This window comes from Taudactylus pleione, unplaced genomic scaffold (genome assembly GCF_031769625.1).
Source record: "Taudactylus pleione unplaced genomic scaffold, aTauple2 ptg000377l, whole genome shotgun sequence".
In the NCBI taxonomy this organism is placed as follows: Eukaryota; Metazoa; Chordata; class Amphibia; order Anura; family Myobatrachidae; genus Taudactylus; species Taudactylus pleione.
Window position 1 is genome coordinate 4,441,984 of NW_028284778.1, and position 23,964 is coordinate 4,465,947.

General features: G+C 44.6%; 1 protein-coding gene across 1 annotated transcript in view; it reads left to right on the forward strand.

Annotated features, from left to right (window-relative positions):
- The first annotated feature begins 8,772 nt into the window (after positions 1 to 8,772).
- Positions 8,773 to 23,964, forward strand: part of LOC148508055 (uncharacterized) — a 38,507-nt gene continuing 23,315 nt past the window's right edge. The window contains exons 1-6 of the mRNA XM_088445173.1: positions 8,773 to 8,833; positions 12,964 to 13,121; positions 17,116 to 17,307; positions 19,342 to 19,420; positions 19,535 to 19,632; positions 20,595 to 20,688. Coding sequence (XP_088301299.1) covers positions 13,044 to 13,121; positions 17,116 to 17,307; positions 19,342 to 19,420; positions 19,535 to 19,632; positions 20,595 to 20,688 — 541 coding nt within the window. The 5' untranslated portion in view covers positions 8,773 to 8,833; positions 12,964 to 13,043. The remainder of the gene's footprint in view (positions 8,834 to 12,963; positions 13,122 to 17,115; positions 17,308 to 19,341; positions 19,421 to 19,534; positions 19,633 to 20,594; positions 20,689 to 23,964) is intronic.

A 23,964-nucleotide genomic window follows, 5' to 3' on the forward strand; every position in this document is an offset into this window, starting at 1 on the left:
AGGGTGGATGAAATCACTGAAAAGGGTAGGTGTTATTGGAATGCCTACATGCTAGCAATTGAAAGGTAGTCAAAAAGGGATTAGGTGCGTGGAAGCAACCTGGTTATTCTTCCATAGGTTTGTGGGCGCGTCCTGTTAAGACGTCCACAGGTAAGTGAAAGTATCTTGATTGTCTTTTACCAGTTTAAATCTCCATTAAAAAGCTTAGGGTTCTCCAAGAATGGGGGCCAAGCAAACGGTAGAGATGTTAGATGATGTGCTGCTGTTGGAAGCGCCGCTTGGATTGGCATGCCATATTATGCATACTAAGGCCCTCAATCAGACCCACTCGCGAGCGGCTGTCAGCTCGCAAGTGGGTCGATGGTCTGCACTGCGCATGCGCACGACGGAGGGAGCTCCGTCGTGCGCATGCACGAGACGCGATGAGCGAAGGACTTTCCTTCGCTCGGGGTGTCTCATCAAAGGGGCCGTGCTGTCGATGTTGACTGACAGCACGCCCCCTTTGGTGGGCGTGCCGGGGGCGTGCCTGCCAGACAGTGATGTCAGTGGGAGTGATTTTGGCTCTGATAGAGCCAAAATCACTCCTGGCCTTGCGGTTGAAAAACTCAACCGCAGGCTTTTGCTCGCAGTTTCGATGGCCGCGATGGTCAAGACCATCGCGACCATCATCCTGCACGCTCGTATATGCTGTGGGTGGTGACCCACAGCTATACGAGCGTCCAGGAGGACGCTCCATATTAATGGAGGTGGGCCCTGATTCAGAGCGAGCGCTCTGGTCAGAGCGTCCGACTCTGAATCAGGGCCTAAGTACAGTGCTTATGCAATTAGGTACTGTGATGTATGGTTTAAAATGATGATAAAGAGTGTTAGACTGTTTCCAAGAATTGGCAGCTTTGATAAGGAGGTATTGAACAATGTCCAAGATAGCATCTGTATGGTGCGCTCTCGAATGAAAAAGATAAAGTATAACGATTGTTTAAAGTTGTGGCAGCACGAGGGGGATACGTGGCTTAAGGGTGTGCACGCAACGCAAACCAGCGTCGCATGCACGATGAAGGGGAGTGCGCACGTAGCGCTAAACAGTGTTGCGTATGCGCCGCAAATTAGCGCGCATGCACAGCAAGGTAGCATTGCGGATGGTAATTTCAGTGGTTCACGCGCACCACCACCGCCCTATGCGGATGGGGGTGGAGGTACAGTCGATGTAAAAACTCATAAAAATTTAACATGTAACCTATACCCTCTCTTGAGTAATTACAAGGAAAATGTTTATGATGCGGATGATGAGCCTATTGTTATGTCTGCCATTTCACATGCTGTACACATGTTAGGTGCTCCACCACAACAAGCACAAGTGGTACCGCCATCTTCATCAGTGATAGTACAGGAAGTGTTAACATTCACTGCACCCGTAGAGGAAGTTGTTAACACTATATGTAGCAGTAATAGACTAAATCCCCAGCCAGGTAACAAGGTCAAAAGTAGCAGTGCGGCCGGTCTGCATCCCATCCGGACAATAACGGTTCCGAATGGGAATGCGGATGCGAACGGTGTAGTGCCCACAAGGGAGGTAGCAATGCATTGTCCTTGGACAAGAGCGGAGCTAAATTCCATAATGAATGATTTCCCCCGATCCTAAAAAGGAATTAGCCAAATGCCAAAGATTTTTGAAAAATTTGGGTAGTGCTCATGAGCCAGCCAACAAAGATTGGCAAGTGGTGTTAAGGGCTTGTCTTCCACGCAATACCACAGCAAGGTAACATTTCCCGCATTATAACTCAATTGGGTGTATATTTTCCAGTAGTAGTTAACTGGAGCTAAATTTTCACCATAAAACAAAAAGAGAGTGAATCTGCAGAGGATTATTGTAACCAAGCTCTGCAGGCTATCACCCAGTATACTGGGTTAGAGGATATTAAAGATAGCACTCATCACAGGGGAATGATCGTCACTGTACTTATGGATGGTCTAAAAGAGAACCTAAAGACCCGAGTTCAGACCTCACAACCTGGCTGGGAGCCACTGTAGACACCCTCATAGAATCCACTATTGAACACGATAAGAACATCCTTAAAAAGAGAGAGACCCAGAGCGAGAAGCTAATGGCTGTTAGTATTCAAGATCTAGAAGGAATGACTATAACATCACAGCCAACAGACACACATGCACCTGCACAGCTACACGTCCTCACCAATCCTGCACCACCTCAAACACAACGCTACCCCACTTATCACACACAGCCACAAAACCCATACTATCCACAACCACCATATTTCCCTCAATATCCTTACCCATACCCACCATATTTCCCTTCCGCTCAACCCACACAGCAATCCTTTCACCCACCCGTCACGAAGGTGCTTTAACTGCAACCAAGTGGTACATGTAAGTAGGAACTGTAGGGTGAAGAAGGTAGGACCCCCTAAGCAGGGAGTACCTGGATATCCCCATAAGGGATATACACAGAGTACAGGAAACCTACAACAGTCACCAGCTCCAATTGTGGCCGTAAATGCTGTATTGGAGAGTGAGAGCCAATGCTAGGGGTCAGGTCATACCTGTAGTCTACAGATAGTCAGGTTAACGGGAAGTACTAGGGAAGAACCGGTGATGATGGTTGATGTAGCTGGTACTAAATATCCTTTTCTTGTAGACACAGGGGCGACCAGGTCAGTGATAAAATCTCCCGCTAACTTACAGGTAACCAGCGAGACGGTATCAGCAATGGGTGTAACGGATAAAGTGCAACATTATCCTTTAACAAAATCCACAGAGGTCACTATCGAGCCATTGCATACCAGGCATTCTTTCCTCCTGGCAGCAGCGGCTCCTACTAACCTACTGGGAAGGGATTTGTTATGTAAGATGGGATGTGTCATATATTGTACCCCTGTATATGGTGTATTTCTAGATATCCCAGAGAGAGTTTCGCATGAGGTGAGGGATATGTTGAACACTCCCCAAAGGATAATGTATCACTCTACTGGTTTAAGCGAAAATCCATCTCAGGTAGATCAAATGTTATCCCAAATTCCAGATTCACTTTGGACCAAGGATGGACAGGACACTGGATTAATGGCAAATGTAAGTTCCGTAATGGTAAATCTAAAAAGTGGTAGGCAAGCTCCTAAAATTCCCCAGTGCCCATTAAAACAGGAGGTAGAATTAGGGGTTTATCCCATAATTGAGCGATTGTTACAGCAGGGAATTTTAGTTCGTACAGCAAGTGTAGCCAACAGTCCCATCTTTCCTGTAAAGAAGAGTGGTGGGAGGGGTTATAGGCTGGTACAAGACCTTACAGGGGTTAATAAGGTGGTAGAGAGCCAATTTCCCGTAGTGCCAAATCCAGCTGTCATTCTTATGCAGATCCCACCCAATGCAACCCATTTCACTGTCATTGACCTCTGTTCAGCTTTCTTCTCTGTACCTCGTCATCCTGACTGTCAGTACCTATTCGGCTTTACATACAGGGGTGTACAATACACATGGACACGATTGCCCCAGGGTTTCATAGACAGCCCCAGTAGCTTCTCCCAGGCCTTACACGACTGTTTACAATCTTTTCAACCTGCCAATGGATCTGTTCTAATACAATATGTGGATGATTTATTGTTGTGTTCTGATTCATTTATGTCATGTTTAAATGATACTAAACTTTTGTTGCTTCATCTCTCGCAAACAGGACACAAGGTTGCTAAGGACAAATTACAGCCATGCCAGGCTAAGGTTAAATACTTAGGACACTACCTAACCCAGGGCCTACGACACCTGACAAATGATAGAATCCAAGCCATACAGACCATGACCCTGCCGCAGAGCCAAAAGCAAATTCGTACATTCTTGGGAATGTGTGGTTATTGCAGAATGTGGATCCCAGGTTTTCTATTTTGGCATTGCCATTGCAGGAATTGGTGTCATCCTCAAAACCTGATTGTGTCATACACACGGAGGAAACAGAGCAGGCTTTCCTTAGTCCTAAGGATAGTCTGACGAGAGCACCTGCATTGGGAATACCTGACTATGAAAAACCCTTTGAATTGTATTGTACAGAAGCCGATGGCTGTGCAGCAGGTGTCCTCACTCAGAAACATGGTGATACTAACAGACCTGTAGCATACTAGAGTGCACAATTGGACACTGTGGCAAGATCACTCCCAATGTGTTTAAGAAGTGTTGCTGCTACCGCTCTTTTGGTCAACAAGAGTGAGGACGTAGTGTTAGGGCATGATACAATTGTCTATACACCCCATGCAGTATCTGCCTTGTTGAATTCAGCCCAAACCAGACATGTCTCCTCAGCTAGGTTCACTAAATGGGAGCTAGCTCTGATAGCACCTGCAAACATCACCATAAAACAGTGCAATATGTTAAATCCAGCTACGTACTTACCGTATGTGCATGGGAATGCACAAAGGGAGGAGGGTGAGTCTCTGGCAGAAGGTGAGTTTTGCAGGGGTACTGATGAACATGATTGTATGGATTACCTGAATCAAACTTTTACAGCTAGGCCTGACATTCGTGATACACCTTTAGAAAATGCAGATTTTACGTTTTACACGGATGGGAGTTGTCATAGACAAACAGACACAGGTGAATTATGTACAGGTTATGCTGTTGTAAATGACGAGGATGTCATAGAAGCGGAACCTCTTGGTCCTCCTCACTCAGCCCAGGTGGCAGAGTTAGTAGCACTAAGGAGAGCGTGTGAATTGGCGGCAGGAAAATCTGCTAACATTTACACTGACTCAAGGTATGTGTTCAGGGTGGTACACGATTTCGGAGCTCTATGGCGTCTGAGAAATTTTAGAACAGCAGCAGGCACACCAGTAGACCAATCAAAACACATAAAAGGACTTTTGACAGCGATTCAAATGCCAAAGGCAGTGGCCGTCATTAAATGTAAAGCTCATACATGTGAGGACAACCCAGTGTCTTTGGGTAATAACAGGGCAGACGAAGCTGCCAAGTTGGCAGCAGGGTTGCAAATAAATGTACCTAATGAACAAATGATGGTTTTTCAAATGATTGATATGCAGAAATTAATTGAGATGCTAAATTTGTGTTCCATTCAGTAAAAAGCAGTCTGGAGATCGAAGGGATATGGGCAGGAGTCCTCCGGACTTTGGAGAGATGGACAAGGTAAGCCGGTGGCACCCAAGGCATACTACCCAAGCTTTGCTGAGGCAGCACACGGTCTGACTCACTTGGGAAAGCAAGGTATGTGTAAGTTGGTCAGGGCGTATTGGTGGGCACCGTGCTTCTCTTCTCAAGCTGAGAAGAGAGCAATGTCCTGTTTGACATGCTTAAGGAAGAATGTTGGAAAAACAATACCAACTGAACCATCCCACATCCCTCCGACAGACGGACCTTTCCAGGTAATACAAATTGATTTCATCCAATTACCACCCTGCAGGAATCTCAAGTATGTATTAGTTTGTACAGATGTATTCTCTAATTGGGTAGAGGCCTATCCAGCTGCCACTAATACTGCTGTGTTCACTGCTAAAAAGATTGTACAGGACTTTGTATGCAGATACAGTATCCCTAGAGTTATTGAAAGTGATAAGGGTACTCATTTCACCAGTGATGTCTTCCAGAGTATGTGTAAGTTGATGGGTATTGATAGTAAACTTCACACCCCATATCGACCCCAGGACAGTGCCAAGGTGGAGAGAGTGAACGGCACTATTAAAAATAAATTAAGTAAGATCATGGCAGAAACTGGACTGGGATGGCCAGAAGCACTACCGTTGGCCCTACATAGCATAAGGACCACTCCTAGGCCTCCTCTTAATCTGTCCCACTTTGAAATACTGTTTGGTAGACAACCTCATGACAACCTCATTTGATTGTAAGTCCACAGGAAGATCTGAAAAGTAACAACGAGGTCACTGTAAAGTATCTTATAACAATGAGTAAACAGTTGAAACAGCAGCAGGAGAAACTGAAATTGTTGTCACCCGATATGCCAGAGACAAACTGTCATGATGTCAAACCTGGAGAATTTGTTATGATCCGAAATTTTTTACGCTCAGGTTGTCTGATAGATCGGTGGGAAGGTCCGTATCAGGTGTTGTTGATGAGTACCACATCCTTGAAGGTGGCCAATAGAGATAGCTGGGTCCATTCCACTCACTGCAGGAAGGTTAATCAACTGGTGGAGATACAGGGCGGAACCGAGGCAGATAACGAGGACCTGTCAATTGCGAACCTGTTCCGGGAGGATTAAAAGGTGGCAGTGAGATATTTCAGCTGAGAAAAATTGTAGATCAGTGTTGCAGCAGTGGATTGTTCTGCTGTGTTCATTTTTGTATTTTCTTGCAGAGTCTACATCATCTTGATTTGTCTCGAGATTTACGGTTTCTGTGACAGAGGACAGATAAAGGAGATGGGAGCTGATGTTGATGTTAATGGAGTGGAGTCGAGAGGAGGAGTGCTACGCCAATCGGGAGTGTCTGACCAATCTTAGTACCATAATTGTTATGTTATTTGGGGAGTATACGTCCAGAAATTATGACCCTTACACATGGTGAAATGCTTAGTATCCAATAAAAACACCCCATCTCCACATCTTCATACACATGTTGAAGTGCAGGAAAAGTATTAGGGCGAATCGAGAAATCGAGATTGTGGTGGTAAGCGATGGAGATATGAATACCAGGGTTAAAGAAGAGTTGTATTACAACCCTGAATTAGAATGTACCCTATGATAATGTGATCCAGATTTTGTATGGTTGTGCTTGAATATATATCGATAATGTTATTTTAAAACACCCTAGGTAATACTGTCCCAATTCCCCCTCAAAACTTCCTTTATAGGCTAGATGAATTCCCACATCCTGCCAATGGTCCCTTAAGGATCCGCAGATGGTGTATAAGGGTTGTTTCACCCTCCTCGAGACACATTATCTAATGGTTCAAATGACCAAACTGTGTCATACCATAATAACATTAAAAGGTATATTCTCATGCATAGCCAAACAGATTCAAAATAGGTTGTGATAGAGTTTGATTGGCTATCAAAGGGTGGACTATCGAAGCCGGATGATTGGCTAAGACAGAATCTGTTTAAAATCAAGATCTGCAAGACGCCATTTTGCGACTGGTCGCAAAACACCATTTTTACAACTAAAATAATCCTTACATTAAATATTCAGTGATGACAAGACAGGTTTTTTTTAGATCTTTCTGTAACAAATAATTAAGAATACACAAGGGTATGGTGATCGTTTGCTCTGCACACAGAACAGTATGCCTATGAAAATTGAGAATACACAAAAACACTAATATCCTCAGAAGGAATGGATTGGGAAACAATTGTTAGACATCTAAGCTATCGTTAGCTATTGTATGCCTTGTATCTAATGTGATGTGGTTAAGGAGAAAGGAATTGTATTCTGGGTATGCCATCGTCTTTAAGTCTGAGGCTTAAACAAATTAGCCTTACCTGTGTGATCTCATCAAGCCTCGTTTGATCACATGTGTAAACATATTGCCTGTCATTGTTGTAGCCCAGTAATATCAAAACCAAGTAATGCAGAGATATATATATATATATATATATATATATATATATATATATGAATATGAAAATACAAAAGGTGAGAACGAGCGCCTTATAGTATAGTAAGTTGTGTAATCAGATGCACACTCATATTAAATTACAAAGCGTACCGTGTGTGCCTAATAAATAGGCATGTAATGATATGTCCTTGGTCAGCAACCCTGCGTTCCTTTATAGTGTAGGACTTCACTTCAGGTAGGATGATAAATGCTGCCACACTATTTATGAAAGTACAAAAGGTGAGATCGAGCGCCTTATAGTGTAGTAAATTGTATAATTAGGTGCACACTTATAATTTACAAAGCGTACCGTATGTGCCTAATAAATAGGCATAAAATGATATGTCCTTGGTCAGCACCCCTGCGTCCCTTTATAGTGTGGCACAGTCACTTCACTCCAGGTAGAATGATAAATAGGGAGGAAAAGAGTGCTTGCATAGTGTAGTATATTTAAAAAAAAAATTTTACAAACACATTCCCGATGGTCAGATAACGATATCTGACATCTCATGTGTTTGCAGTCAGTTTTGGACGATTTCAGTCATTTTAATGCAGTCAAAAATCGTTCGTAGTTCAAATCGTTCATTCGTTCATCTGACACAAGTGACCGTGTGTATGCTCCATAACACATTGTGCTATCTTTGAGTCTCATCACACCCCAGATTTAAGGGATTATGCTGCCTCTTCATCTGTCTAACGAGTCCCTGTCACAGATCACATGAATATATAGGTGAGACGCAGCAGACATTACATATAACAGTGGGTTTAATAAGTACTGGGGATAGTGACAGTTATAGGTCTACTCAGTGTCTCTGGCTGTCTCTCTCTGTAGCTATGGTTACTGCATCTCCTGTACCTCATACTACAGTGGACACGCCCAACCCGCTGCTGTCTCCGCCCACACATGCCACATCAGCCAATCGTATGTCCAGGCTGAACAGGCGGCTCCTCCCACCTCACTGTCACTAGTACTTCTGCGGTCGCTTCATCCCCCTTCAATGTAATTATTGACGCCACGAGTAGCCAATGAGGAGGCATGCAATACGAAGCACGTCTTGTAAATAGTAGACGCTGCATCTGACTGGTCACAGCCTCATCGCTAGAGGAAATGCTGAACCTTATTTTAGTGTCCTCAAAGTCAACGGCGGCCATGTTTTTATTTCTCATTAGCCATAAGTAACATCGTTTCCTCTGCTTTTAACAAGTGACGCTGCGGAGGGGGCGGGCTAAAAGATCAGCCGCCATTTGAGAGACACGTCTTGGAATACAGGTAACGTGTTCAATAATGTACTATTTATTATCCTATACATACAGAGGGGAGGGCACTGTACAGTGATATAACATGAGAGATACCACAGCTCCCAGCACACACTGTTATGTGGTATTATTATTATATGAGGGGAGGAGACTACAGTGATATACGATGAGGGATATAACACAGCCCCAGCACACACTGATATGTGGTATTATTATATAGGGGAGAGGGGACTGTACAGTGATATATGAGGGGGAATAACACCGCTCCCAGCACACACTGATATGTGTTATTATTATATAGGGGAGAGGGGACTGTATAGTGATATATGAGGGGGAATAACACAGCTCCCAGCACACACTGATATGTGGTGTTATTATTATATAGGGGAGAGGGGACTGTATAGTGATATATGAGGGGGAATAACACAGCTTCCAGCACACACTGATATGTGGTATTATTATTATATAGGGGAGAGGGGACTGTTCAGTGATATATGATGAGGGGATAACACAGCTCACAACTCACACTGATATGTGGTATTATTATTATATAGAGGTGAGGGGGCTGTACAGTGATATATGAGGGGGAATAACACAGCTCCCAGCACACACTGATATGTGATATTATTATTATATAGGGGAAGAGGGGACTGTACGGTGATATATGAGGGAAAACACAGCTCCCAGTACACACTGATAGGTTGTATTATTATATAGAGGAGAGTGGTGTGTTCAGTGATAAGGGATAATAGCTCCTGGCACACACTGATATGTGGGATTATTATCAATATATAGACATGCAGGGTCTGTACACTCACATATAATGAAAGACAAGGACACATGCTACCGATAGCGTACATTGGATGGTGCCTTCAGTCTACACTATTGATGGTAGGACTGTAAATGGACAACCATATAACAGTGTGTAGAACATAGAGAGTGACTAAATTGTGGGAGAAGACTGGTATAATTACAGGAGCCCCTAGAGACACTGACAGACTGGAGCGTGCACAGATCTGTATTAACTGTTACCTGGGCACTTCATGTATTTATAGCAGACCCAGCTGATAATTCAGCCTTAGACAAAAGCCTGATGATAAATAGGCCAGAGGAGACAGGATGGTGCTAGCTGTCAGCAGAGGGGAGAGAGCAGATATCAATCAGAGATATGAAAGTGTATATGACTGAGTAATAGGGTGTTGAGGTTAAAAAAAAAAAAATACCAGGTGAGAGCAGCAGTGACAGTAGGATTGGTAAGGGGAGGGGGATATTGCGGAGTGTAATGAGGTAACCATGACGTGCAGCAATGCTGAGGGAAAGGAAATAGGACCAGCCCCAAGACCTCGGCAGGTGACTGTGAGGGAGGGAGAACATCTTACACTGCCAGAGTAAGCAAGTTTTGGCAATTGGGAGAATGTGTACAGCCATGGCCAATAGTTTTGAGAATGACACAAGTATTGGTTTTCACAAAGTTTGCTGCTTCAGTGTTTTTAGACCTTTTTGTCAGTTGTTACTATGGTATACTGAAGTAAAATTACAAGCATTTCATAAGTGTCAAAGGCTTTTATTATTGACAATTACATTAAGTTTATGCAAAGAGTCATTATTTGCAGTGTTGACCCTTTTTCATAACCACTGCAATTCGCTCTGGCATGCTGTCAATCAAATTCTGGGCCACTAAAAGCCCAATACTTGTCATTCTCAAAACTTTTGGCCATGGCTGTAGGTTTCAGTGGGAGGGGAAGGACTTGTGGTAACTGGCGGAGGTTCAGTATTGTCTGAATTCATGGCACATGTGTGTGGGTGTGCTATTTGTTGTCAAACAGATGTGTCCTTATCCATCTTTGCTGCAGTCCCATAAAAAAGCCCCTATAGCGCGCCAGGTACTGTGAGACTCTGCTAGCGCAGGGCGTCTTTTCTGTCTTTTTTTTTTTTTTATGTCTTTTTTTTGTGGAAAAAATGTGCCTAAGTGTGCAAGTGTCACATATCAAATTAATCAGCACAGTTTGCTGGTGCGTCCTAGTCGCATCACATTGTAATTTAGATGCATTTTTGGCAAAAAAAGACACCCAACGATAGCAGAGTTGCACTGGGGCTCCCTCACGCCAGGAAAGCCGCACTGTGTGGCCTATTGAGGATAGGTCTGTGAGGACACATCTGTAGGTGTACATGCACTTGTGTATAGACTGGCTGTCTTATGTGTATTAGGAGGTGCATATCCATAATCTTCTGTGTTTGTTATAATTTGCCTTTTGAACTAATTTTGTAATGCAAACTTTACTTGTAGGGACTTGGGGTCTGATTCAGAGCCGGACGCTCTGACAAGAGCGCTCGCTCTGAATCAGGGCGTTTGGGGTTTTTTTGCGACGCGGCCTCTTGGACGCTCGCATAGCTGTGGGTTACCACCCACAGCTATAGCGAGCGTCCATGATGATGGTCGCGATGGTCAAGACCATCGCGACCATCGGGCTTGCGACGAGACCCTTGCGGTAGGGTCTCGTTGACCGCAAGCCCTGGAGTGATTTTGGCTCTATCAGAGCCAAAATCACTCCCACTGACATCACTAGTGATGTCAGTGGGGCCGGACCCAGACGGTAGCCGTTCCCATGGGAAGCACGCCCCCTTTGGTGCGAGACCCATAACGACAGCTTCCCCGTCGTTATTCGGGTCTCGCGCATGCGCACGACGGAGGCGCCTCCGTCATGCGCATTTGGGCAACATCGACCCGCTTACGAGCGCTCGCGAGCGGGTCTGAATCAGGCCCACGGTGTAAGCTTGGGCTGATGTAGTTTGGGGTAGCAGTGTGCAAGTGTCTATATGGATAGTGATCTGACAGTGTGACGGGCTCCACCTCTCCCTCAGTGTCACATTGTCGGCTCCAGCAAAATGATTGGTTGCTGGCTTCAGGGAACCGTACTGTGACACTCCCCCTGGGAGGTCCCTCCAATTATGTCCACTCAAATTCTATTACCCTGGAACTAGTGGTTTATCTTCTGAATGTATTTATCTTCTTTATATTGCATCAGTGACAGGTGTATAGTACAATATTTAGTTTTGATATAGAATATAGTGAGCGACGTCCCTGTTTTATTTCACCAGTATTTGAGCACTAGTAAAACTAATATCAGAGCATTTATTCATTACAGCATCCATAGTCCCACTTACTGTATGTTATCCATCATTACAGAGCTTATTTCCTGGTACATGCCTAAATTTTTCTTTGTTGTATGTGTGGTATATTAATATTTACTACCACATATTTGTTTATGTATTTTTTACTTTGTTAGGTGAAACAATAGAAATATCTCTCTGTCACTTGCGTTTTTTAATTCTTTTTCTGCATTTGTTCACAACACCTGCTGGGAGATTATTCCATGGATCTATTATTATATAATATTAGATGTATATTTATATGTGCATAGATTCCAAATGTATGCACCTATGCAAACTATATTTTTAGTGTTTCCACTAGGCCGTTTTAGTGGGGTGCCTCATCCTGCCCGATTTTAAAAAGGGCAAAATGCACCCTGCCCTTTTGGTGGTGCACCACTAAAACAGCCTGCCCTGAGAATTCTCCACCCGCAGACCGCAGCATCCTGTGGGTGTGAAAAGTTGTAGTGACCGATCACCGCTGGGTGAATTGATGGTGTGTGCGCACGGCATCTATTCACGGTAAGGGGAGAGCTTGGTGGAATCCCAGTACCACCATAAGTGCTGGACACGCCCCAGTGTGACAAATTGGAGGCATGTCACAAGGACACGCCCCTCCCTGGGTTGCCTACGCCCCCTTTGCTGGGTCCCTCAATGCCCTGCCCTGCTCTGCTTGCATTCTAGCTGGAACACTATATTTTTGCAATATTTTTCTTACCTGATCAGTGTGTATCAGGTGTGTGATATCAATGTGACCGGTGTATAGTGGTCAGTGTATCAGGTGTGTGATTAAAGTTAACCAATACAACATTGTTTGAAGGTCTCAGAGTTGTCTCTTGAAGCTGGATCAGAGGAACTTCTGAGAAACACTGACCAGGGCTCTATAGCGCAAGGAAAGAGGAGACTTACTGGCCACTCAGTATTTCGTATTTGAATGATGTGTGTGTGTGTGTGTGTGTACTCTGTGATATTTATTATTTTGTTTATCCCTAGACAATTGAGCTGCAAGAAATCAGAGTCTTTACTAGAAGTGAGAATGAGATGCATCCTGTATAAATCACTGATCACTAAGGATGGACAAGGACAGGAGTCACATAAATAAGAGGATATTAAAGCTCACCCTTGAGATCATCTACCTGCTGACTGGGGAGGTGAGGGAGTCTGGGAGTGTCACAGTGACATCACTATTATCTCTATTACTAACACAGGGACATGACTGGGGAGGTGAGGGAGTCTGAGAGTGTCACAGTGACATCACTATTATCTCTATTACTAACACAGGGACCTGACTGGAGAGGTGAGGGAGTCTGGGAGTGTCACAGTGACATCACTATTATCTCTATTACTAACACAGGGACCTGACTGGGGAGATGAGGGAGTCTGGGAGTGTCACAGTGACATCACTATTATATCTATTACTAACACAGGGATTCTGGGAGTGTCACAGTGACATCACTATTATCTCTATTACTAACACAGGGACCTGACTGGGGAGATGAGGGAGTCTGGGAGTGTCACAGTGACATCACTATTATATCTATTACTAACACAGGGACCTGACTGGGGAGATGAGGGAGTCTGGGAGTGTCACAGTGACATCACTATTATATCTATTACTAACACAGGGATTCTGGGAGTGTCACAGTGACATCACTATTATCTCTATTACTAACACAGGGACCTGACTGGGGAGGTGAGGGAGTCTGGTAGTGTCACAGTGACATCATGATTATCTCTATTACTTCTTCACCACAGCTAGGTGTAAAAGGAGCTAGGGTTGGATTCCCGGTCAAGTGACCCGGCAATCCAACCCGGGTAATTTGCAGGGTTTAATGCGGGAACGACCCGTGTAACCTGCAGTGTAAACGGGTTACCCAGGTTGTCCGATCCGGGTCCCGTTTACAGCAGGGCTTGACAAATCTAAAATCTAGGAGCCAGGATGAAATTGTAGGAGCCAGACCACCGCCCCCCAAAAAAATATTACAGGAGTGAGTGAGCACAGCTCTGTGTGTTATGTAACTGTTATACACACTATACTAGTCCACAAAATGGTCACAGTTGAATGTATACAGTAAAGTGGAGGCTCCCTCACTGCTCTGCACAGCTCCCCTGCTCCACCCTCCAGTAATAACGGACCACATTTCACATAAACCAATGGTGCCAGAAAGTACAGCAAAACCCCCCTCTCCCACGTGTTCACAACACTATCCCTCTGAAGCTGCTCCGCAATCCCTGGCCACGCATAGACTCTACTACCGCAGAGCTCTATGCAGCCGGAGATAGGAGACAGCCATGATGTACAGGAGGATCAGCGTAGACTGGGACAGACAGCAGGGATCAGAGCAGGCCAGGATGGAGAGGAGTCGTCAGCCCAGGCCGGGACGGACACAGGCACAGCAGTCACAGCAGGCGACACTCAGCACATGCACTCCTGTGCATGATATGAACACCGCAATACTATAGGCATGAATCTCCGCCGGAGCTGATGAGGATCTGCTTCCTCCCTCACTGCAAAATCTAGTAGCCAGGCAGCAAAATCTGGTAGCCAATGCTACCTGGCCCCTGGGATTTGTCGAGCCCTGGTCTACAGTCTGGTTATTTCCGGATTTTCCGGTGCTTGGAGATTGTCATCTTCAAGCACCAGCAGACCAGTTCCACTCCATCCGTGTGCAGTTTGAACAGCTCCGACACGGGAATAACCTAGGTCGGCGCCACAGTCTAAATGGGAGCTGTCCCGGGTCTGACCCAGTTTGGAACAGTTGGGCCTGATTCAGGATGGTTCGCAAGGCTTCGTTCGCACGCACCCCGCTCGCTGCCAAAATATGCTAATGAATGCAATCGCACGCCAACCGCAGCACTATACCAAGACGCCCACCACTGTATAAAGCCGCCCACTTCCATGACATGCATCCGCAAGTCAGTGAAAACATCGGTACCATTGAGTAACATCGAACCCATACGCACATTTGTGGTTGACCTGACCCTACTGCAGAAACTGCTAAACTCCCTGTCGCCATCTAGACTACTGCCAGTGTATGCTATCACAGGGGCTTAATTAACGCCCCTGTAACAGCGTTTAAACGCCCAGGCACACCTGCATTTCTCTGACCAGCCCCCGTTACCACCCTCAAGCGGTCATTTCCTGACAATCACTGTGTGAAGACTCTGCGTGCTCACTGCGATTGCTTCCTGATCGCAGTGGCCGGTTCGCGCACACTCACTGCGTCTTATACTCATGCGCAGATTGCAAACATCGGCTGGCTGCGTGCGAACGCAACCTTGCGAACCAACCTGAATCAGGCCCAGTGTTCCAAATACCGGGTCAGACCCAGGACTTGGGTGTAAAAGTGGTATAACACAGGGACCTGACTGGGGAGGTGAGGGAGTGTTACAATGACATCACTATTATATCTCTTAATATCACAGGGACTTACCTGTCATTGTGTTTGGTACAGCTCACAGTTTTAGTTTTGGTTGTAGTGTTTTGCTCTGTGCATGGAGCAGGTCCCAGTGTTGTAACATGGACAGCCAGACTAATTGATCACGCATTGTGCGTGACATAAGAGGGAAGTAGTTTCATCTCATTACCCACTTGGGTGAGCTGACTTCACTAAACCAGAACACATTGGTAGTGGTGGAAATACAGTTAAACCATGCATGACGCCCTTAGGCCAAAAGTTTCTTAATTTTTAATAAACGATTAAATTAAGCAAATTGTGCTTACATGTCCTCCGTAGGGCCAGTTAGGAGGTGAACAGGGTCGGGAAAATGACAGGCTCTAGCTATAGACACCGGTCATTTTATCCCACGCTGGGATAAAGCAGTCAGGAAGCCGGCTGTCGGGATTCCGTTTGTGTGCTAGAAGCATCAGAGCAGAGAGTGACACCCCAGGCAGGAAATGGGCATTACAAGGGTTGTAACAGGTGCAGGGTGCTAGAATGAACACTATAATACTTACATACAAATACCTAGAACAGTATTCTATGCAGGGCTAAATGATACTCTGATATTACACCTATCACTGTCTGCAAAAAAAAAAAAAAAAAAGCCTACTGACATTCAACTGATGCTTATACCTCCATCAACAGTATACCTCTATGCACATCAAAGGATGAAAGGGAAATCGAAAAAGAATTCACAAATATGGTTTAAATACAGGATTGTAATGCACTTAATCTATAGCTGTCATCAGTATAGCTGATTTGTAGTTCCCATCACTTTTAATCACTGTTTTCCCTATGTGTAATATGTTCATTCTCTCCCCCTTTTGATATTTTGCCTGTTTGTTAATTTTCATACATATCAATAAAGATTTTTTTTTTTCTACATTCTCTTTAAGGGCTCCCTGACAAACTTCCCATGTTTCACTTTCTTTCGAATTCTTTTTTATTTTTATCGATTCTTAGCCACTTGCCTGGCATGGTCGCATCGTTTGCAACCACGCAAGGCTGTGCGTTAACTGACATAGTCACAAACAATGCGACCAGTTAGAGACGCACAGTGGGCGGCTGCCGGGAAGATAATGTTCCAGAAGCCGCCAATAGCAGAGGGACCTCCCGGCCCCTCTGCATCCCTGCTCCCCCCCTCCAGTGTCTGCCGTGCTGTCGATTACTGCTGATCGGGCAGGACCACCAGACCATGCTGCTGGGGAAATGTAAATGAGCCACCCTTCAACCCCCCCAGTGTATACCTGGTGGCTGCTCAGAGGAAATCTCGATATATATATCAGACTATCGATGATCGGAACATAGCGACCATTGTGATGTTTCAATCATCGATAGTCTTATTATATCGGTCATCGATATATATCAATCGATGTTAATGTACTATGTTTAAAAAAATAATAATATAGTGTTGGATACGTTTTAAATAGATGTTCTTCACCTAATTCAATCATAAAAAACACAATTTCTGGGTGGTTTTTTGAAAAAAAAATAAAAATTATCCCTTTAAGTGGGTAATATGAAAGGAGCTGTGGGAGAGGTGCCACAAACTTTCCTCTCTATATCAAGTAGTTACAGATAGAATATGGACTGCATTTGTAAAACCGACATTTGTATATTATGCATATAAAACTCCTAAAAAAAAAAAAAAAAAAACAATGCCATAAAATAGCCTTTTCTTGATGTCTCCCTCATTACACAGGATTACGCGGCAGTGAAGAAGACATTCGGTGAGCGAGTGACACAAAGCAGCCGTACCTGTGTATCAGGAGGACTGAGGAGGACCCAGAGCCCCATCACGGTGCCTCCACCTCACTCACTGATACAGGAGAGAGACAATGACCAGAAGATCCTGGAACTCACCAACAAGATCATTCAGCTGCTGACTGGAGAGGTGACTGCTGGGAATGGGACATTATACAGTAACACCAGGGAATGTGTCTGGGTGATGACTGGAGAGGTGACTGCTGGGAATGGAACATTATACAGTAACACCAGGGGCTGTGTCTGGGTGATGACTGGAGAGGTGACTGCTGGGAATGGGACATTATACAGTAACACCAGGGGATGTGTCTGGGTGGTGACTGCTGGGAATGGGAAATTATACAGTAACACCAGGGGATGTGTCTGGGTGATGACTGGAGAGGTGACTGCTGGGAATGGGACATTATACAGTAACACCAGGGGATGTGTCTGGGTGATGACTGGAGAGGTGACTGCTGGGAATAGGACATTATACAGTAACACCAGGGGGTGATGACTGGAGATGTGACTGCTGGGAATGGGACATTATACAGTAACACCAGGGGATGAGTCTGGGTGATGACTGGAGGGGTGACTGCTGGGAATGGGGCATTATACAGTAACACCAGGGGATGTGTCTGGGTGATGACTGGAGAGGTGACTGCTGGGAATGGGACATTATACAGTAACACCAGGGGATGTGTCTTGGTGATGACTGGAGAGGTGACTGCTGGGAATGGGGCATTATACAGTAACACCAGGGGATGTGTCTGGGTGATGACTGGAGAGGTGACTGCTGGGAATAGGACATTATACAGTAACACCAGGGGATGTGTCTGGGTGATGACTGGAGAGGTGACTGCTGGGAATGGGACATTATACAGTAACACCAGGGGGTGATGACTGGAGATGTGACTGCTGGGAATGGGACATTATACAGTAACACCAGGGGATGAGTCTGGGTGATGACTGGAGGGGTGACTGCTGGGAATGGGGCATTATACAGTAACACCAGGGGATGTGTCTGGGTGATGACTGGAGAGGTGACTGCTGGGAATGGGGCATTATACAGTAACACCAGGGGATGTGTCTGGGTGATGACTGGAGAGGTGACTGCTGGGAATGGGACATTATACAGTAACACCAGGGGGTGATGACTGGAGATGTGACTGCTGGGAATGGGACATTATACAGTAACACCAGGGGATGAGTCTGGGTGATGACTGGAGGGGTGACTGCTGGGAATAGGACATTATACAGTAACACCAGGGGATGTGTCTGGGTGATGACTGGAGAGGTGACTGCTGGGAATGGGGCATTATACAGTAACACCAGGGGATGTGTCTGGGTGATGACTGGAGAGGTGACTGCTGGGAATGGGACATTATATAGTAACACCAGGGGATGTGTCTTGGTGATGACTGGAGAGGTGACTGCTGGGAATGGGACATTATACAGTAACACCAGGGGATGTGTCTGGGTGATGACTGGAGAGGTGACTGCTGGGAATAGGACATTATACAGTAACACCAGGGGATGTGTCTGGGTGATGACTGGAGAGGTGACTGCTGGGAATGGGACATTATACAGTAACACCAGGGGGTGATGACTGGAGATGTGACTGCTGGGAATGGGACATTATACAGTAACACCAGGGGATGAGTCTGGGTGATGACTGGAGGGGTGACTGCTGGGAATGGGGCATTATACAGTAACACCAGGGGATGTGTCTGAGTGATGACTGGAGAGGTGACTGCTGGGAATGGGGCATTATACAGTAACACCAGGGGATGTGTCTGGGTGATGACTGGAGAGGTGACTGCTGGGAATGGGACATTATACAGTAACACCAGGGGATGTGTCTTGGTGATGACTGGAGAGGTGACTGCTGGGAATGGGACATTATACAGTAACACCAGGGGATGTGTCTGGGTGATGACTGGAGAGGTGACTGCTGGGAATGGGGCATTATACAGTAACACCAGGGGATGTGTCTGGGTGATGATTGGAGAGGTGACTGCTGGGAATGGGGCACTATACAGTAACACCAGGGGATGTGTCTGGGTGATGATTGGAGAGGTGACTGCTGGGAATGGGGCATTATACAGTAACACCAGGGGATGTGTCTGGGTGATGACTGTATCATTGTTTGTGTCAGGATTTCACTGTTTATTTCTCAATGCAGGAGGGAGAATATTTAAAAGAACACAAAGGTCTGTACACAGACATTATGATGGAGAATCACCGGCCCCTCACATCACTGGGTAAGAGGAGACTTTAATTTATTATGGAGGTCAATTTTGAGGGCCCCCTTGCTACAGACATCACCTGATAATCACATATATACAATGTATTCAGCCACTGTGTGTCTCCTACAGATGGATCCAGTAACAGAGATACCCCAGAGAGATGTCCCCGTTCTCTTTATACACAGGATTGTACAGAGAAGAATCACAGGACCCCACAGGAGAATCGGGTAGATGGGGTTTACAGTTTCCAATTATCGCCATTTCATTGTTTTTGTGTCAAATCACATTTTATGGTTTTGCCCCATAAAATTTCCTTCACAAATCTCTACAGGTCAACAAATCTACCAACATGCCATCAGGTCTCCCCATGAGCCCCTTAAATGTCCTTCAGACCTTCCCGCATGTTCCTTAAATACCTTTCAGATTCCCCCACATGCACACAGGTCACTCCATATCCTTTATACGCCCATTAAATCTGCCATATGTCCTCACACCTCCCCAAGAGCCATTATAATAACCATCAAAACCCGCACATGCTTATGGCATCAAACCTCTGCCCACAAGCACTTAGTTACTGCAGCTCTTTCACAGATTTGTATTTTTTTTTTATTATTATTCCACCTTTTAATTTCCAACTTTAACACATCCTAAGAAATAACAGGCTTGTATCTGCCTACCACTATACAGTCCTTCTGCCTGTTCTCAGTTTAGCAGTGCAGACAAGCAGCCATTACCTAATACCCTGTAGATGGAGCACGTGTTGCACTCCACAGCGTTATAATTCTTTAACACACACGTCCTGATACCTGACTAGTTTTTCTCTGCCTGCTGATCAGCTATACTACTGCAGGAGTCCACACTGGATCCTGTTTGCAGAAGTGAGGGCTGGAGAGCAACACTCCAAAGTCTCCTCTCCTCTGCTGATTTGATGGCAGAACAGCTAGCCCATGTTAGAAGCATCAGATTGGCAGAGGGTGTCCTATGGGTCCTGTCCTCTTGATTGGGTAAAAGACGCGCTATACATCCTAAGAGCAAACACTGGTCTCATGCAAATACTTAAACACCAAGTTGTTTTTCACTAAGTAATCTGTAGAGCAACTGTGTGCAATATATACACTGGCATGCTACAATTTCATCTCCATTCGTGATATACTTATAGGGTTATTTTATTGCTGTCTTGGTTAATTAGGCTGAAGATATGACTGATGTTAAGGTAGAAGAGACGTATGTGAGGGGTTACCATCAGTGTAAGGAGGAGGAAATACCTAAAGATATCGGCACAGGTGAGTAGTAAACACTTATTACAGAACACACACGTGACTCAGATGGAAATACAAACCCAGATGACTATATTGGTAAATGGCAAAATAGTGTCAAAAATTTAAAATGCTCCCGTGCATAGTCAATTAAAATATGTCCAGAATGATGGGAGTCTGGTCTATGAACGATGAGCAGATGTCAGAAATGCTCCTTATCGCTGTAATGTTCTTCCCCAGACGTCAGAGAAGCTGTAGGTGCCTCACTATGCTCAAGGATTATGATGTGCCAGAGGGGCATGGAAAAATATATTATGGTGTGTTATCTTCGTACATGGAAATCTTCACGTAAGAGGAAAGGAGTGCATGATGCGTATACAGCATATATGTATTCTTAGTGGGGGAAAGTGCTCCACAGAAGGAGAGCTTACTTGTAGAATAGGCTCATCAGTGGTGTAGGCGACATCCCCATTCTCCAGACTTCCTCTCCCAGTACTGTCACCCTCATACAATGGCTGGCATATAAATGACCAGAATATCACACTAGTGCAGGCCTGGCCAACCTGTTGCTCTCTACCGATTAGTTACTTAAGCATGCTGGGACTTGTAGTGTCAAATCAGCTGGAAAGACACTCGTTGGCCAGGCCTGCTCTAATGAACTTACAAGAACTAAGAGAAATGGTGAAAATTCAAACTGATATAAAACCATCCCCAACTGGGGCAAAGTGAGATTCCACTAACAAGTGAAAGATGTCGTCATCTTGTAGACCAAGGTCTTGGAATCCTGGCAATACCATAATTAACCAGTTTCCAGTTCACACTTACCAATGGCCTATATATTGATTTCCCATAGGACACAGAGTAGGATATCTTTATTCGCATCCTACCAAGAAAAACATTTTGGGCGTTATTCTGCGGCCACTCTTCCCTACGGCCACCGCATTGTACTTTCTTTCATATGCCAATACCACCAATGGCCAAACTGAGTCGCCCACTGTTCTAGTGTCATCATTAGTATTGGCACTTGCACAAACCCTATCGTGTGTGCACGAGATCCAACAGATACAGGCGCCCCAACTGCGTCCACACACGTAACTTTTCACGTGGAAGTCGTCGTACACGCCCATGGCACTGTCAGCAGGTCTAAATACTTGCCGCCAATGAGCATCTATTTCATTTTAGTCTACGTTTGCTCAAGATGCAACACGGACGCAGCTATTTCGGCCGCAGAGTGCACACCACGTTCTGTGTATCGGACGCATGCGCAATCGATTCGAAATTGGGAGATGCGTCCATTTTCAAGAATGCATCCGTCTCAGTATCACCCCCTTAATGAAGGTGTGCCACTGCTCACAGAGTAGAAATTTGTAGACTTTGAAGAGATCACCATGAGCTTAAGGGAACACTTGGGACCTTTCCAGGTGATGTCTCCTTTACTCAGAAGGGGTATAAGTAATTCATACCCACACTACTCGCCTACAGATGGGAAACTTGGAAACTGGCGCCTATAGAACAGTTGGGGAAATGTATCAAATCTTGTAAAGAGTACGGTAGCCCATAGCAACCAATCAGTTACTAGCTAGCATTTATCAAGTACATTCTTTAAAATGATAAAAGCTAATTGGTTGCTATGGGTAACCTCAGCTTGTCCACTTCTCCATTAGAAGATTTGATACATCTTCCCCTATGTTAGTAAAGGCTTCTTTAATTAATGGAACTAATACAAGCGTAAATACTAATACTGCCATTCAATTACATGGTGTAATCTAATTTCTAACACTTGTGTTTGGTTATCTTTTCTTATACTACTCATTAGATACCGGGGGTTTTAGACAGATTTACCCTCCTTACACGTTGACCGAGGTTAATACCGTATGCCAAGTCTTCTCATGAGATTCTAGCAGCCATAAACGCATGGACATCAATTTATTTACGGAGACTTTAGATTGGATAAACCTATTACCAGTAGAAGGGGTTAAAAATAGGTTCGTTTGGAAGAGGACCAGGCGACTTTAAGTAGTTATTACAGAGAAGAAAAAAGGGTTAAGGGGTTATTTTACCCAGTGCACTACCCCTTATACAGTCTTATAGATCAGTGTGAATATCTCTAATTGATTTAAAACTTAACTTTTATTAAATTACCTTTAATATATAAGTGTTGGCAGCAAAGTATAAAATAATGTAGTGATAATAGATAAGGATATGTGAAATAAATAAGAATTAAAACCTAAGGTGTCTACTCACTTTCTAGTCCTTTAGTGTATCCAACAGATGACATTTCTGTCTCAATCTGTGATGTGGTTCTTCACTTTAGACTGTTGCAAATGTTATCCCTTTACTTATTACAGTGTCCGGGTGTTCTATTGCTAGTTGCAACATATGTATTTAATGTAGGTAACTAGATCCCATCGTCTGTGGTATGAATAATCATTGAATAATGAATAGACCGGTGGGTCATATTTTAAAATGTCGGCAGATTCACAGCTGTCTTCCAGCGCACTGTGTTAAGTCACTCTGACCATTCGGTGTCAATCAGAATAAGTCCATTGGACTATATACATACAGTATCTTATTGGGACAGCCGTCCCTCAACAAGCTGCGTATTCACTCCATATATTCTCATTTGTCATGTATATTGGTTTCGAATTTGTTGTGAATACACTTTAAGCCGTCACCTGGCATGGTCGCATGGGACACGACCGTGGTCAGCTGGACTTTCGCTGACACTGTTGCATCCCCCAGTGATTTCAGAGGAGATCCATTCTGCTCCCTGCCGAGTAGTTATAGTGCTGCCGAAATTATGCTGCCAAAAAAAGTTACCCTGTGGGTAAGGCAGGCTTACAGGTATACAGTGACACTTGGTGGGGGACTATGCAGAGCTATGGACGCTTGTGTTTGGGCCATCTGTTGATGCTGCAGAATTTTTTGACACTTTGGGGCAGAAGGTAATTTTACAATGGAGGACTTTTGTGGGGAGCCGGATGTGAGACATACCCTAGGGGGCTGTGTGTGTGTTTTTTCAGTAAAATATTTATTTAATTGTTCAAAAATAGGCTACAAACTTATTAACATATTTTTGAAAACAAAAACAATTTCTCGGCTGTATTTGAAATAAGAAAAACACACACTTTTTTTTTTTTTTTTAGCCAGTTTAGAGGGGTATTCAATATGGGAGCGAAAACATAGTTTTTGCGTTAATATCGCACCTATGACGTCATTATCGCAGGTTTTAGTTTTACACCGTATTCAATTTCAAAGACGTTTTGTAAAGTCTGCGATAAAAAACGGGGATAACTTTTCACC